This window comes from Haemaphysalis longicornis, unplaced genomic scaffold, assembly GCF_048455015.1.
Source record: "Haemaphysalis longicornis isolate Haplotype H1 unplaced genomic scaffold, Haemaphysalis longicornis Haplotype H1 scaffold_2, whole genome shotgun sequence".
In the NCBI taxonomy this organism is placed as follows: domain Eukaryota; kingdom Metazoa; phylum Arthropoda; class Arachnida; order Ixodida; family Ixodidae; genus Haemaphysalis; species Haemaphysalis longicornis.
Genome location: NW_027526295.1, coordinates 175574262 through 175591949, shown reverse-complemented (window position 1 = coordinate 175591949; position 17688 = coordinate 175574262). Strand labels below are relative to the sequence as shown.

Sequence of the window (17688 nt, the reverse complement as noted above, 5' to 3'; positions counted from 1 at the left end):
AGACTCCCCAACACATTATTACATTATTCAAGACGGTCTTGAACGACAGCCGCGAGTCTGTTCCTTTCATGTCATTCCCAACTCACTCGACTTATACCACCTCTTCAAGGGGCTCTCAAGGTTCATTTTTACGATACCGACAAACCCCAAGTTATCTCAGACTCGAAACACCCCCTACCTCCGAGACGCTTCGTCCCACTTGACTTGAAGCGCCCTTCCGTAGGATTCATAATGCACAACGCATCATTTAAAAGCTACGGATGAATTAGTCTGCAGTTCGAAGTATTCCAGGCATCTGAAAGACTGCCAGCACTGGTCACTTATGCATAGCATTGATATGCCGCTTGCCTCTAATGCGAGTTTCTTGCAGTAAATGTTTTGGTTTTTCTCAATCCAGTCCGACCACTTAAGTCCGTTTACGCTATAATAACGAGTACAAGTGCAAGAGTGCAATTTTCCCACGTTCCCCGCATCCCCATCCCCCATTCCCCTCACATCAACCCTGAGCGATGGGAGGCCTTGTTGTCCAGCCCCGCCCCCAAAGAACAGATTTCGCTGATCACCAGTAAACATGAGTACCTGTAGACATAATCCCCGTTCAAAGCAACGAATAAAAACAGGAAGGCCACTCAAATACGGGCTTGCAACTGCGTGACTCCTGCACGTACATAACGTACAAAAGAGAGAGAGGAAATTTTATTTTTAATTCTAGTGCCGTTTAGGCGCTTGATGGGTGGTGCCCTCTTCTCGGGCCCCATATGTCTACAGGTACTCATGTTTCCTGGTGATCAGCGAAATCTGTTCTTTGAGGGCGGGGCTGGACAAGAAGGCCTCCCATCGCTCAGGGTTGATGTGCGGGAAAGGGGGAGGGGGAGGTGGTGAACGTGGGAAAATTGCACTCTCGCACTTGTACTCGTTATTATAGCGTAAACGGACTTAACTGGTCGGACAGGATTGAGAAAAACCAAAACATTTAACTGCAAAAAACTCGCATTCAAGGCAAGCGGCATATGAATGCTATGCATTAGTAGACAATTCTCTGAATTTCTGCAGATTTTTTTACAGACGACAATCTGAGTTGGACCACTTAAACTTTGTTGGACCACCTAAAACTGGTATGTCTGCCTGCCTGTTTCTCTAAGGCAATTTATTTTAAACAAAGCTCGTACGGTTAGGGTTCCCTATATATTTCATGTCAGAGAAAAAACTCCCGAGGCTCGACGTATTGTTGAAGCGCGAGGCGTTGGAAAACGACGTCACGGTGTGTGTGCTATTAGCACGCGGTCGCCAGCATAGTCGCACGCCGTCAAAAACGTTTTTGTATCTTGAGCTTATCCGTCCCACCATTCGCATATGCATTTTGAGTGTATCAGTAGAGTGAAAAAGTGTGTGCGCGCATGTGTCTTTTTTAAAGATAACCGACGTCAACGGTCAGGGAGGAGGAAACTTTTCTTTGAAAAAGAAGTAAAATTTGTCCACAACCTTTTTTTTTAATTTTGTGTCAACTATATATCGCGTGCTAAGTATCTTCGTTGGTATACTATGTATTGCACCAAAAAGGGTTCACTGGTGGCACCAAACAAGCAAGATGCATCCCAGGAACGTGTTTTCCCATCGCTTCATGTCGCTTACTAACGATACCGGGAAAAAATGGTGTGCAGAGTTAACGTTGTCCAATATGCCTAATTTCACGTCAGAACGGAATTGCATTTTTTTTACACCGTGAAGTTACAGCGTGAAATCATAGCGGTTATTCGGATAAATAAACAAAACAAAGAAATTAAGGCACTGTATATCAATATATTCATATAATAACAATATATCAATGGCTGGGGAGCGTTGAAATACATCTACTCTGCAAGGTGTTACCGAAATCATGCTACGACGGGAAATAATTTCTTCCCTTTATGCTCTCCGAACCTCCAGTTCGTTTGTTTGTTGAAATAGAATGCGGAGTCCGGCAGTCTGTCCCTCTTTTCGCGTGTTTTTGGTGATTAAGTTCATGCCGCAGCAACACCGTTATTGCGGGCTACCTAGGAAGCTTTACTAATGTCTGCCTATGCCGCTCGGTGGTGCTCGTTTAGTTCCACTGGATGCGCTTGGTCGCTCGATAGATACCGTCAAACACCCGCCGTTCTCAATTCGTAGGCCTGCACGCAAACAAGCTGACGACTCGTATGAATTGCTGAGAGGCGTTCGCAGTAAACGAAAACTACTACTAGGTGAATCACCGATCAGCTGAATGCGGTAGCGACGTGACTGCCTTTTTTCGGCGTGCGTGTTTTTTAACTGCCATGCTGGGTGCGTTAACGGATCAAATACCAGGTTATAGGAAAGTCGGTGATTCAGGAACCCAAGCACGCATAAGGGGAAACAAATGAAGCTATATATAAATGTTAGCGCGTGTCTACAACTGTTCGAGAATTATTCATTTTGGGCATGCTATTTCTTGCACAATACAGGAGAGCACGTTCCTAGCCCGACGTAAAACTCGCTCGCTGCTATCCTAATTCGTGAGCTTGGAATTCTCAACCAGTTTACACCAACGAAGGCAAGGACTCTGACAAAGCGACTATTGGCACAAGGTCGTTTCAGCGTGTTGACGACCTCCCCGCGGAGAAGCTGATTCAGGTTTTGATCGAGCTAAAAACATGGACTTGCCACTCAGCCGTCAGCGCTCTGGCCCCAAATAGACACTTCTTGCGACAGTGAGAGCGCGACAACTGGCGAATAAAGGGTCTCTGGAGAGTCGACGTAAGAACTGGGGCACACGGCCTTGTCGGGGTACACCCATGATGTTTGGGAGAGAGCCTCGGCCAGCTCCACCCTCGAGGATCAGCGTCAGCTGGTCACTGTGGACGTAGCTCGAGCTCAAGTTGTCCTGGACTAAGGAAGCCACCCCGAGGACTCCATTTTATTTTTTTCTCAAGTTTATTCTCTCTCGCCCGCGCTAAAGAAAGGAGACAGACTATTGAAATAAACCATGCCCGTTGGTTAATTATATCACACGTTTCGACGCTGCGTGGGCGTTCGCGGTGTATTTTAAAAAAAGGAGGAGGAGGAGGACGAGGGGAGCCTAAGTGAGAGTGGCTGGGAGGACAAAATTGTGTTTATTAAATGAGGAAGAAGACAAGCAACATGAGAGTTACGTTTCTAAACTATTCAGTGCAGGGAAAACGAGCTAGTACACCCCGTTATACTAGATTGCAAAGAATGCAGGCGAATTCGAATGCAGAAATTTACGAATCTAGACAAAAAAGAAAATTCCGAAGAATAAGCTGGCTCTAAATATTGAACAGAAGGAGGAGCAGAAAAAAATTACACCATCTTCCCGTGGGGAATCCTGATGAGGATGCGAAGCATCGTGGCGGTTCCGTGTGGTTCCATTGTGTTGCCGTTATGTTGAGTGACCTGGTTTTTACTAGCGCCAGAGGGAATTCCGCGTCCGGGCCCACCCCGGTGGCAAAGGCACGCAAGTGCTGTTGTGTTACGGTGAGTAGGCGGTGGTTCTCGAGGCGCCGAAACTCGTCCATCATGTTCTTGTCGATGTTGTCTCTGTGGTAGAATCGGTAGTCTCCGTCAGCTTTGGTGAGGTAAAGGTTGTTGACATTGGTGCACCGGCTGAGAGCAATGCACACGCTCTCCTCTTCGCAGCTTTGTCTTCTCGTTCTTCTTCTTCTTCGGCGGTTCCCCTGCGGGAAGATGACGACGGTGGTTGAACGCGAACCTATCTCGTGATGGATTATTTGGTTGGCCAATCCCTAGGGGCATCCTGCCACAATCAGCATCAGAGGCGCTGCGGACGGGGCTGGTTGAGCTGCAAGGCGCGTGGCGCTTCCCGCCACAGCTTTCCCACGGGAAATTCAGAATCCCCCTCTAAAGTTTTCAGTTCGTCGTTTCCGTTGACGTTCAGCTTCGCGTGCCTTCGTTGTATCAGTAGCTTCTTGACGTAGTTTGGATGAGTTCAGGACATAAGGCGCGTTCGTAGCACTTGCTCCTATCCCGGATTTGTAGCGTAGTGGGAAGAGCACCGCGTACCTCCCATTGCGGCCAGAGAGTCGTGGGATCGAAGCCGGGCGCCGCTAACTATTTCTTTTTTTTATAGTGTAGTATCGCGGAGCTGTGGGTGTAAGGAGGAGAGTTGCGCATGCGCAGTGAGCCTGTGGACGGCGCCGCCATCAACGACGGAGGACCAGGAGAGCCTAAGAAATGCTCCGCATTTAAAAAACGTTTATTTGAGTCACTATTAGAGAATTGAATCGAATTGAATAGAGAGTTATTTCACACGGTGATTGCATTCCTGGTCGGATTCCTCACCCCCAGAAGCGATGGTCATCAGCTGCCGGCGCCGCCCTGGTTTTTAGCCAGAGGTGGGCATCTAGAGGCAATTGGAGAGGCATTTGCCCTGCAGTGGGCGTAGATAGGCTGGGATAGGATGCGCGTATATATATATATATATATATATATATATATATATATATATATATATATATATATATATATATATATATATATATATATATATATATATATATATATATATATATATATATATATATATATATATATATACATATATACATATATACATATATACATATATACATATAGTAAGGAAATGAGGGGCTCGTTGAGGAAATACAGAAAGATAGGTCAGCAGTCTACAACGCCAAAGGAGGCATAGGGGTGTGGTTAGGCTCTTTTCTTTTTCACTACGGTTAATTAAGTAAACATTTTTTTAAAATATACAGAAGAAAGAAAGAAAAGCACGCGCCCAGAGTGGGGACCGAACCCACGCCTTTCGATTACATGTCGAATGCCTTACCAATTCGGCTATCTGGGCGACTGTGTTCTCCTTCACTTTCTGGGCTATTTATATTTACTAGAAGTGTATCTGACGCTTGAGGGTGGTAGCCAGCGCCACTCTGACTACACGGGGAGAAGGGGACCTTCTTTTCAACCCCTGCGGCGTGACTCGAACGTCTACAGCCTGTCATGAGCGGGTTACTGGCGGGAAGCCCTCTTATGCTACCTAGGCATCAAGGCTGCCAGAACCGAGACCCTCGCTAGGCTTTCACAGAATAATATAGTAAGGAAATGAGGGGCTCGTTGAGGAAATACAGAAAGATAGGTCAGCAGTCTACAACGCCAAAGGAGGCATAGGGGTGTGGTTAGGCTCTTTTCTTTTTCACTACGGTTAATTAAGTAAACATTTTTTTTAAATATACAGAAGAAAGAAAGAAAAACCCGCGCCCAGAGTGGGGACTGAACCCACGCCTTTCGATTACAGGCGTGGGTTCGGTCCCCACTCTGGGCGCGTGTTTTATACACGCGCCCAGAGATATATTGTGTATATATATATATATATATATATATATATATATATATATATATATATATATATATATATATATATATATATATACACAATACTTCGTTAACTTGAAATTTTCCGCCGCCCCAAACCATTTCCTGAACGTCCTATGTATTTGGGCCAAACTGTGGATATCTTGAAATCTTGACTGAGAACGAAAATTTCGCCGCCGCGTACCGTTTCCCAAGATTCGCGCGGTGCGGCCGCGCCTAAGTCCCTCGACTTTTTTCCCGCTTATCCACGCCTACCACAAATCCGATATTTTCCCCGAACGTTAAGTCTGAGCCTAGAGGCATATCAACTTCGTCAAGTAACCCTTTGGAACGTCATGGGACGGTAAAGACATGCGCTGTACTAGAAGATAGACGTGTGACGGGCGGGGAAAAAACCCAATGGAGAGCGAGGGTTGAGTGCAGCGGCGGGGAAGATCGGCTTATGCCATGCGTCAAGCAGCTAGAGGACTCCTTACTAGGCCAGAGTGCGACCGCAAAGTAGACCAGCATTACGCAGTTCTTTTCTGCTAAGTAAAATGCAGTGCCACAAAACCCAGCCGGTGAACGTCTCTTGTATGTTTTTTCTCTTTCAAACCTTTATGGAAAGCAAGACTGGAAGGTGCTGTTGAAGAGCTGGTAAGTAGTAACGCTTTTTCTGCAAAGAACTCGATATTTCATTTCAATTCACCCAGCTTTGCTTATCTCAAAAATCCGCGTATCTCGAAATATTTCCCGGCTTTTGCTACTTCGAGTTGACTAGGTATTACTAAGCCTACACACACACACACACACACACACACACACACACACATATATATATATATATATATATATATATATATATATATATATATATATATATATATATATATATATATATATATATATATATATATATATATATATATATATATATATTGTAAGCGCGAATCTTAAATGTCCCGTCATAAGGCGATAGCTCAGTATCATGACTGGCCAATACCGCCTTCGTGTTTCGTCGTCGTCGCTGCATTGTGTACGTCCATCATCATCTCATCGCTCGTCGTCTTTCTGGGACGCCCCATCATCGCCATCGTGATTGATCCTGTTCTGGCCAGGGTACCGCTCGCCGAATAAACGTCGTCCGCCAAGTCTCCTGGCATTGCCTCTCAATATATATATATATATATATATATATATATATATATATATATATATATATATATATATCCGCTATTTTTTTAGCACGCAGAACCCGAACCGTAACTGAACCGAAAAAAAAGATAACGATTACCGGTTCACGACGAAACGGTTCGACCCTCCGCTGTTGAAAATGAGCGGTCAATGCCGTTCGGGGCTTTTCTCTTTTACTCACCATGAACTCCGTAACTTCTCGCGGACTTTCCTTTTCATAACGGTCACAGCACTATCAACGCACTGTTCGTCGTTACAAGATGAGGAAAGGTACGTGTGCCAATGTTGCAATGTAAGGCTACTGCTGGTAACGCGAGCAGAGTGCAAGGCTGAGCAACTCTCGACAGCCCGCAAGCGAAATGACACATCGACTTTGTTTAAGAACAATCGGGCCGCAGGATTGCGGCACTGTGCAACGGCGAAGGCCAACGCCAGTAACGTGCACGCTTTTTCGATTTCTGAATTTACTTTAACAATGCCGCACACCTGGAAAGAGCAAATACTTGACAAGTCCGCCATCCAAGAACTTCTCGGGGGCTGTTGATCACCACACCCGGCTGCCGTTTTTCCGACATAGACAAAAAAATGAAGACCTCAGTTTCGATGCACGTTAAAGATTCCCAGGTGGTCTAAATTTCTCTCATGGACTAAATATACGGTGTGTCTTTTAGTACAGGAGAAGCTTCGGGGCATCAAATGCGCCAGTATTTTTTTAGAGGTGGTTACACCTCATGGTTTTAAATTATTCCGGGTCGAGTTACCACATGAACAATTTCTGCTCTTTTCTGCTGCGGTCAGCTATAAGATAAGTAAAACACCACAAGTTAGATTTTTCATTAGACATCTCTTTCTTTGACCAACCTTTGGCATATCCAAGCGTGGCATCACGGCGAAGGCAGCGAGCGCCGTGGTGCCTGTACTATTAGTCAGTTTTATAAACTATAGTCTTCCTGTGGCTACTTAAGCGCGAAAAGTTTGGTATGCAGGTATCTGGGTACAGGGTCTGCAGGTACACTGGGTACAGGGGCACGTAACAATTTTTTCAACCAATTATCGGACAATCTTTCGCACTCTCCAGCCCCACCTGAATCTGAATCCGCCCCTAGCCCTTTTCCTAGTGATCCACGCTCCCGCCTTTTAGCCATGAAATCTCTTCTGAGAAGGGACACACGTGCCTTAATTCCCCCGTGTGTCTGCTCCCTGCCCCCTAATCTTTCCCGGGTGGAGGAAGTTTCTCTGAGTAGGCTTCGGGCTGGGGTGGCTCTCACACCTTCAGTCACCTGGACTTGGAGACCCGCACCAGAAGACCTAGGAACATGTCCCAAGTGTCGGGCTTCGGCGGCTGAAGCTGATGTCAATCATCTCTTGCGGACGTGCACAGGAACCAGAACAGCTCGGGAGAGTGCGCTAAGAGTGGTTGGTCTTCGGTGGGATAAACCGGGGGACTTCAACCGGTGGGTGCACGAAGACCGCTACTGCAGGTCGCTGCTGAACTTTTTACACGACACCGGACTTCATGCCTACCTTTAGACTTGTACAGGGTCATCAATTTCCTGACTACATGTGCTTTTGTACCCGTTCTCTTTATTCTACCTAATGTCTTATATTTTCTTCATATGCCGCATGATAAAAATGCGAATTAAAAAAAAGACATTAATTGTGTTAGGCATGATGGTGATCATGACCAAAAAGAGAAATTCACTCAAGTTTTAGAAGTGTTTAACGTAGAGAAAAACATCCTACAAGGCTTAAAAATGTTTTTTTGTGAAAGAAAACGTTATGAGAAGTAGTGTTTTTTTGAAAAGGTTGTGAGCCGCTTCTAAAACTGGCTTCAGCAGCGGCCGTCGCCTGCCAGCGGTAGCCAAATATGAAAGATTTAACGCGACAAGTAACACGATATTTTGCCTTTTGCCGCTGTTTTAGTGAACTTCGTCTTCTCCAAAACTTCGCCACCAAGAAGCAGAAAAAATCGTTTTATTTTGAAGTTCAGCTACATTTCCGCGTTAACGCTCTGGTGCTGAGAGTTTCGTTGGTTTCATTTGGTGGTCATCGCGTTAGAGAGTACACAGATTTACGGCGTTCGTGAAGATGAATGAGTTGTTCGAAACTCCTTAAACCAAAAAATGACGTTAGAGCGAATGGTATGATATTTTAACGTGTAGCAGCGAATTAATGGCATTAAGCACTTAATGCCATTTTTCGTGCATGTGTGGCACGGGTATTATACTTACTCGCTATTTTGCTGAAGCTGCATCTGGTTCCGGAGGGGGAGTAGTGCTATCAACAAATTTAGGAGAGCCTTCCCAAAAGAGTTCCATCTCGTGCTTCAAATCGCATAACCTGTGACAGGATTCCGCAACATATCGCGCGAAACGGGGACAATGGTCAGCCGGAACGGAGACGTATTCATGTTGACGCACCCATTGATAATAGCTATCTTAAAATACATTCCAGTGATCCGATAAATAATGAGTGACTGAGTGTTACTAAAACTCTCCTTTTTTACAAAATGTTGCCTTACATTTTGCAGAACGTGACTGCTAACGAATTACCCTATGTGGCCAAATAACCGGATTCACAGGTAGCATTTACGTAGCTGCTTTAGGATCTCTTTTCTTGTTCTACAACTGATGAAAAAAAAAAAATTTAGTCGCTGCTATAAAAACACGTCGTCTGCTAATGTATGGAGCTGACGCGCCCATATGCAGGCCTAACTCAACGGTTTTTACGTCCAAGGTGATGTGCAGAGAGAGGAGTGCAATTTCAACAACAAAACAAAGAAAGCGGGAGAAACTATACACCACAGACAGTCGTGACCCTTGATAATTGCTTTAAATAATTCCAAGGACAACATATAAGGGCTGGCGGGAAACTCGCTCGTAAATCGCCACTACTTCATCTGTTTCCCTTATTATCTGGCCTAATTTCTTACTGTTAAATTTGAAATTGCACAACCATGGAAAAAGCAGATTTTGAATGCACCAGAATATTTGTATTTCGTTTTGGTGGTTGCTTTCAACTACGAAACACTTTTTCACACTTCGCTAATAATTTAACTCACCGCATTGGTTCGCTAACCGGTTCGGGTAGTGATTTGATCGAACCGGAACTGAACCCGAAAGAAATAAATTCCCCTAAACCCTAACCGTAACCGAACCGGTATTTTTTATTTGGTTCGACGCACTGTTATATATTTGATTGACAAACTGAAAAAAATACCGGTTCGATCACGGTTCGGGTTCGGGCGAATTCATTTTGTTCCGGTTCTGTTCCGGTTCGCCAAATCATGGGGCCGAACCGGTTCGCGAACCGGTTCAATGCGTTAAGATATCAGCGAACTGAGAAAAAAATGTTTTCTAATTTAAAGCTACCATAAACAAGAAATATAAACCAAAATTGAAAATACTGCTTTTTCACAGTAACAGTGGTGCGTCTTCAAAGACAAGCTTTAAACGATTGGACCATACATAAGGCAAAACAAATAAAGTAATGCCGATTCACCAGCGCTTTTCTCGATCGGCCGTTATGCCGTCCTAGGGACTGTAGTTTGAAGTATTTTCTCATCGACAGTGTCTCCTCGACATCTCTTCGACAGTGTCTCCTCGAAGTGTGCCTCCTTGACATTTTTATTTCGACGAAAAATTTATATATAGCTCCTTGACACAACGTATAAGATGTCTCAAGTTAGTTCCCAGGAAAATAAACTTTCCCTTTCTAGGGAAATCTTCAATGACGGCTTAGGGTCACATGCACGTTGAACGGATCACTCCAAATTCTAAATTTTTCCTCTGTAAAACACGGAACTATTGCCGCTATCGCCACAGGCCTTTTTCTCTCGAGATTATACATACTTTTAAAGGAGTTAAGTTATTTATTTTTTATTTAGGAAATGAACTTTTTAGAATTAAAATAACAAGCATGACCCATCTTCAGAATTTGCCAAAATGTTAGGTCCCGCTTTCCTGCATCTTCACAAGCTAGGTAGTTAAATTTTTCAGTATTATTCACCCATAATTTTTCATTTTTGGTCCCAATCCTAGTTTATGTACAATAAATGGTTTATTTGGAAAATGCTCCGCGTTGCGTGTAAGTCAGAAATTTTGCTCTAATTTTGAAGCCAATATAAAAATGCCATCGTGGATTTTTCTTTCTTTCAGAAATCGCCAATGTTGTTTTTTATCATATGCTCCAAAAACATGTAGCATTTTATGTGTAGTTTTCTAGCTACAAAGCACAAGATATTACCTTGTTGGCTGTATGGCGTTGACATACTAGAGTGGTTCGTAACAAAGTTCTGACGTCAACCTAAGAGGCAAATGGCCGGTCCAAACGTGTCCTCTCTACGCGTCCTGGTCAACTAACGATTGTACGATGCACCGCCGCACTCGCTGCGATCGCAGTGATGGTACAGTGTACTACTGTAGTGATGGAAACTGTAGTTATGTGAACGGTTCGACAAAGGACGGGTGTCTAGAGAGCCACACACCACTTGATTTCGTGCTTGTGCGATGGCTGAAGACAACGAAAAAGAGCAGAAAGTATTCCTGTATGAACTCTATGCATAATACTTTAAACCTAAATGGTAGGGTTTTTGTTTTTGCTTTCCCGCGCGAACACATTTGTAAAAAAAATGTGCCTTTGACGCCCCGAAGCTATTATTCCTGTGGTACGAGGGGCACCGTATATTGCAGGGCTGCAGTAAAATTTTGAGCACCTGGAAATCTTTACCCAGCGTCGAAATATCGACATACCAACGTTTTTATTTCTCATTATATACATCACAAAAGCAGCGGCACGGGGCGGAAATCGAACATGCATGCTCGCCTGTGGTTCAGCCAATGACTCGCTCCTGCGAGTAACACTTGACAAGTATTTACACTTTTCCTGCTTTTCATGTGTAGGACCTCTCCAAGCAAATTATGAAGTGCAACAGGGAGGAACGTTTACGGTGTGGGCCTTCACCATTGCGCACTGCAACAATTTTGCAGCCTGAATGCTCTTGTTTCGTCGCAGTGAAGGAAGGACGAAGTTGATGTTTCATATCACCTGCAGAATACCGAAAGTGTGTCATATTCCGCCTTGCACTCTGCACGCGCGACCAGAGCAGCAAGCCATTGGAACACTTCCCGACATACCTTTTCGCATGTTGCGGCCACGTATAAAGCGCTGATAGTGTTGCGACTGCTTTGAAGGAGAAACGAGCATGAGAGGTTACGAAGGTGGTGTCGCGTGAAAGAGAAAAGCCCTGAATGACATGGACCCACGTATCATCAAGAACCGGGTGGGGGGGCAGTCGATGAAGACTGGTGAAGACTCCGATGAAGACTGGCCCTCAACGCTGGTCGACCACTCTCGACATGTCGTAGACGCTCGAGTCACGGCCCGGGGGTTAAAAAGAAGGTCCCCTTCACCCCGAGTAGTCCGAGTGGCGCTGGCTACCACCTCCAAGCGCAGGAAACAAAAAAAAAAAAACACCTTAACATAAATACCCCAGAAAGTGGAGGCTAAACTAGCCCCGCCGGTAGCGTAGTGGTTATCGCACCAGACCGGTATTCTGAAGGTCGTGGGTTCGGATCCCACCTGGCGGGCATTTTTTCTCCACTTTCTTATTTTCCAAATTCTTTATCTTGAGCTACTAAATCCTCCCCTTTGCTTTCCGAGGTCTTCTTGACTGACAATTCTTATTTCTGTCTTATTTTCAACGAGCCCCTCATTTCCTGTTCTGATTCGCTACATGCATAGCGAGGGCCTCTGTTCTGGCAGTCTTGGTGCCATAGGGAGCTTAAGAGGGTTCAACGCTGGTCGACCACTCTCGACATGTCGTAGACGCTCGAATCACGGCCTGGGGGTTAAAAAGAAGGTCCCCTTCTTCCAGAGTAGTCCGAGTGGCGCTGGCTACCACCCCCAGGCGCAAGAAAAAAAAAAAAAAAAACACCTGAACATAAATACCCCAGAAAGTGGAGGCTAAAGTAGCCCCGCCGGTAGCGTAGTGGTTATCGCACCAGATCGGTATTCTGGAGGTCGTGGGTTCGGACCCACCTGGCGGGCATTTTTTCTCCACTTTCCTATTTTCCAAATTCTTTATCTTGAGCTACTACATCCTCCCCTTTGCTTTCCGAGGTCTTCTTGACTGCCAATTCTTATTTCTGTCGTGTGTGTATATATATATATATATATATATATATATATATATATATATATATATATATATATATATATATATATATATATATATATATATATGTGGAAAATGGTGTATATATATATATATATATATATATATATATATATATATATATATATATATATATATATATATATATATATATATATACACCATTTTCCATAAGCAGCCGGGAGAGGAGGAAAATACTCTCAAACCAGTTCTCTCGGCGGCCGACCAGCGTTGCCTGAGCGCGCTGGGCTAACATCGCTCGGCGCGGTGTGCTCCGCTGCGTAGTTCAGGAGTATTTCGCACCGTGTGCTTAGTTTTTGCGGAACTTTCAACTGTTTTAGCCAATGCTGCGATGCCGTTCAAGGCGCAAACGTCGCTTGGTCAGCACTGCGCTGTGGTATGGTTATTGAACAACCAGAGAAAGCGAGAAACAGTCGCTGACAGCACGCATGTGCACGACACTGCCTGGAGAAAATGCAGTGCGGTTGCGGCGTGTTTTTGCAGCATCGCTTCCCAACGCACACCGAGTTGAGATATCGGTGGATTCCGTTGATAAATCGCAACGACTTTGTACCAACGACCAACTCCAGGGTTTGTTGGGTGCACTTGGACGGCAAGCAGACGGAGCAAAACCCATTTATCACACGCAAAGCTGCGACAGGGAACGGAACCCCCTGAAATGTTAGATGCAACTTTATCCTTTACAATACAGCATTGATTGGTTGGTTGATTGATTCATTCATTCATTATGGTGTTTAACGCCCGACGCTTCATGGGTGATGAGGCGCGCCGTAGGGGAGGGCTGCGGGTTAATTTTGACCACTTGGGGCTCTTTCACGAGCGCCGATACAATACAACACTACAATAACGTATGGTTCCTTGTAGTCAATTTAAAACACCATATATTGTTTGGTCATTACAGCCGATTGGCATTAAACAATCCCCTTTTCATCTAATCTAACCTTTAAAATCACGGCGTTTTGTTTACTTTTTTTCAGGCCAACGCATTACACTGCCAAACGATATTAAAGGGTAACTTTCTCCATCGCACACTGCTGGTCGATAGCGGGATAAGAAGGCAGCCAAATGTGGAAACGCAGCTCGAGATACGCGTGAACGCTGCATTTGGAAAATAGCTCAACCTGTTCACAACGCGGTCAAAGGAAAAGCTTCTAATCCTTTTGCGTTGCCACGGAATCTAAAGTATTACAATTACAGAACAGTTACTGCTGGTCGCGTAAAGCATTTGTGGTGCAAGCAGCGGTTTCACAAAGGTGGGCTCCGAGCGAAAGTCCACATGCGCTGCGCGGAGTTAGGTAAATCATGATCGCGATCATGATCAACCAATATTAACTCGCCCGAACGTCAACCCTTTTGCTCAACCTTCCAATAGTAATTTGACTGGTTGTGCGGTCGTGTTATTTTTCCGCCCGGGTAATTTCGTTTCGTTAGTAACCGTCATAAGTCTAGTTAAGAAAGATTATATTTCATTGCAATGTCAACAGCGTAGCAATCGCCTCGTCGAAAGTCCATCGCGAGCACGGATCACCGTGACCCACATATGCTGTGCGCGCTCCGCATTCGACGTCCGCGCTTCCGTAAACATGACTAATCGGTGAGCATAACAAGCACGGTGGCATTGAAAACACATATTTACTCCCCGATATCGATTTCTATGTCAGTCGGTGCCATACCGGTACGTTTGCATCGCGGAACTGCGGAGCACCACCGGCACCACCACCACACTGCTACTGCTGCTCGCAACAGCCGGGGTCGGAATTTCCCGCTCTGGCAGCAAATTAGGACCTAAAATCCGTCCGCAGATGATGAAAACAAAACAGAACACACACACACAAGCACTGCAACCGCCAACTTAACACCAAACCACTACGGTTCACTCGGTAATGCACGGATACCGAGCAGACGCACGCAAAGAACGGCGCACAACAGCCCAGCGCGGAGGTTTCGGCGGTCGCTTCATAGACGGCGCTAGCGTCTGGTCAGAAAAAGCAAATGGCGGCGCCCACCTCTAGCAAGGAAAATGGTGTATATATATATATATATATATATATATATATATATATATATATATATATATATATATATATGTGTGTGTGTGTGTGGGGGGGGGGGGGGTGAGTGTAAGAGAGAGAGGGGTGAGGGTGAATACGGGAAATAGAACAGGGAATTATATTTGGCGGGATTAACATGACCGCCGAACACCGGTGCCTTTGCGCCGAACGACTGGAGCAAAAACAACTGAGTGCTGCGAACAGCCACAGCACGCGTGCCCCGACAATCCTCGCGAACAGAAGAAAAATAAAGGAACATCTGCAAACTCCAGGAGAGGTAACGAAAAACTGCTGCAAAGCGCGAAACTGGTCTTGCAGCAGGCGCCGCAGCTGTCTGTTCTTGCTGTTACCCGAAGGCTGCTTTGTTTCGCGCTGTGTCAACGCATTTTTTGTGTGTTTTTTTTTTTAAGACGGCGGAGCTTCGGGTAGAAACCAGTTGCGTTGAGAATCGTTCGTTGGCGAGAGCTGGGCGAGAGAGCACGATATCGAAATGTGAGCAAAAATGACAGAGGGAGCGCCCCCTGGCAACTATAGCGCCAACGAAACTGGAAGGAGAGCTTCACATTACTCTCCTGCAGCGGCGCCACCTGCCTGAAAGCCGCTTTGGCGTCTTGCTGCGGTGGCGAGTTTTTGCTGCTGAACCGTTGCAGTTATCGATCGCAACAAAAGCTCCGCAATGCTGATGCTTGCTCCTTAACCAATTGTTTTCGAACGAACATCAATTTAAGACAAATGTGCTGCATACATATTTGATAGAATTCTGAATCTGAGAACTCGAATCTGCAAGCTTTTAAATTTGTTTTCCGTACTTCATCACTATCGTCGCAGATATATGCTAACGTAGTGGGGAAAAAACGAGAACAACGATATCAAATCAACATTTCTGCTCCTGATGAGATTCATTGCGTTTTCCAAAGCGCATTAATTTGAGGGAAAACACGCAGGAAACATATTTGATAGGATTCTGAATGCGAGAACTTGAATCTACAAGCGTTTAAACTTGTTTTCCGAACTTAACCACTATCGTTGCAGATATGCTAAAGTAGGGGGGGGGGGGGGAAGAGAACAAGGATAATAACTCTAAAGTTTTAAGAACTCGAAATTTCCGCTCTTGATGAAATTATAATTGCGTTTACGAAAGAATATTAATTTCAGGAAAAATATGCAGCAAGACATATTCAATGGGATTCTGAATGCGAGAACTAACTACAAGCGCTCGAACTTATTTTCCGAACTTCATCACTATCATCGCAGACATGCTAAAGTAGCGGAAAATAAAAGAAAACAACGATATTACTGTAAAAGCTTAAGAAATCGTAATTTCCGCACTTCGTGATATTGCCAATAAGCTGTCAGCGAACTGAGCGTATGGAAGGAAATTTGCGTTCTGAACTAAAACAAATTTAAGGGCGCAAGAAAGGTGGTACGGACGCCCAGAGCCATGCTCAGGGGCGGTATTCTCGTCTTTGTCCGTTTTGAAAACGTCCGTTTCGCGTCCGTGTTATTGTGACGTACTTCCAGTTGTGGGCGGGCTTTGGGTTGACTTTTGCGTTACTGTTCTTTTAAACACATTTTAAACGACTGAGCCTATTTTAAACTATCTTTTATGTGTTTATTGTTCCGCCAACGAACCAACAACAAGGCGACGAAGAATCGTCTGCTCCAAATCGTCTGCTCCGAGAATTCAGCCGCGGCGTCACATCCGGGTGCTCGCTCTTAGCCAATCAGGGCTTGCTCAAAACGGACACTTTTGAAACGGACACAAAACGGACAAAACACGAGAATACCGCACCAAAGCGATGAAGTGGCATCCGCGACAGGTAGCGGCTAATAGCAACTGATCAAAGGAAGTTGTGGGACCTTTCTGCACGCGCAGTGTTAGCAGGGTTAGCAGTACTCTAGTGCCGGATTAAGATATTTGTGGGCCCGGAGGCTAACTGCGTTCTTGGGGCCCTAATGACGGCGATGATGACGATTATGACAGGTTTGAAAGGCTGACCAAAACAATCATACCAATGAAGCTCGCAAAAGCAGAGATCGGCACATCATCCTCACGGGTGAAGCACACTGAGTAGCATGCAGGTTTATGTTACCATGAGCTGCTCCAAATCAAATGAACGCGTGGAACGGCTGTCCACAAAATATAGCTGTTTAGCTCTGAGACGATAAACCTTCTTTTAAGTGCAGCGACAACCATTTTTTAGGGTTTAATAAAGAAATTATCACGGTTGAGGCTGCACAGCAGTTAATACAGAATAAATGTTTTCTCCCAGCAATACTTCACACCAGCCCAGTGTACCAAAACATGAGCGAAGTCGGATCGTGAAGTTCACATTCTGTACGTCCAAAAAGAAAAAGTAGTTCGCGCTCCATAGAACTGAAAAAAAAATGCCGTATGCAAATTGTAGAGAAAAATAAATCCACAAGACGTGAACAAAGAACCATTCATAATCAATAACGACTATTAGAAAACAAACTGTTTCTACAAAACAAAGGAATTCATAGTTATGGGTTAATAAAAATAGTAAGAACATTAACTCAAGTGGAAAGTCCGTGTGCAGCTCCTAATGTTTTTTTTAAAGAACTTATTCGATTATTCACATTGCTGAATCTTTCTTTGTTCTGAATCGTTTGTGTACGTAAGCATCCACAAGGTTTGTGTGCTGAAAAGACTACCGATACTCCCTGTACCGGAAAGACCGGAGCCGACCTCGGGAATTTCAGCGAAATGAACGTGAAGGCTGTCAACTATAAGGTAAGGCAGCTGCCCGCTCGACCCCACCTGCAACGGGTTAGTCAGCCTTCGTATGGGATTTGAAGTTGAGGCCAGCTATTGCAATGGGCGCAGCAAGTATGCTCAGCAACTTTATTTCAAACCTCTGAGCGTGGCACCCGAAAGTT

General features: G+C 44.8%; 1 protein-coding gene across 3 annotated transcripts in view; it reads right to left on the bottom strand.

The window, feature by feature from the left end:
- Window positions 1-17688, bottom strand: part of Fray (oxidative stress responsive kinase frayed) — a 132628-nt gene that overhangs the window by 98490 nt on the left and 16450 nt on the right. The window contains exon 1 of one of the 3 annotated variants that reach the window (XM_077698699.1): window positions 6722-6774. The exons of the other annotated variants lie outside the window; for them this stretch is intronic. Coding sequence (XP_077554825.1) covers window positions 6722-6759 — 38 coding nt within the window. The 5' untranslated portion in view covers window positions 6760-6774. Of the gene's footprint in view, window positions 1-6721; window positions 6775-17688 lie in introns of those variants that run through there. 3 annotated transcript variants of the gene reach the window in all.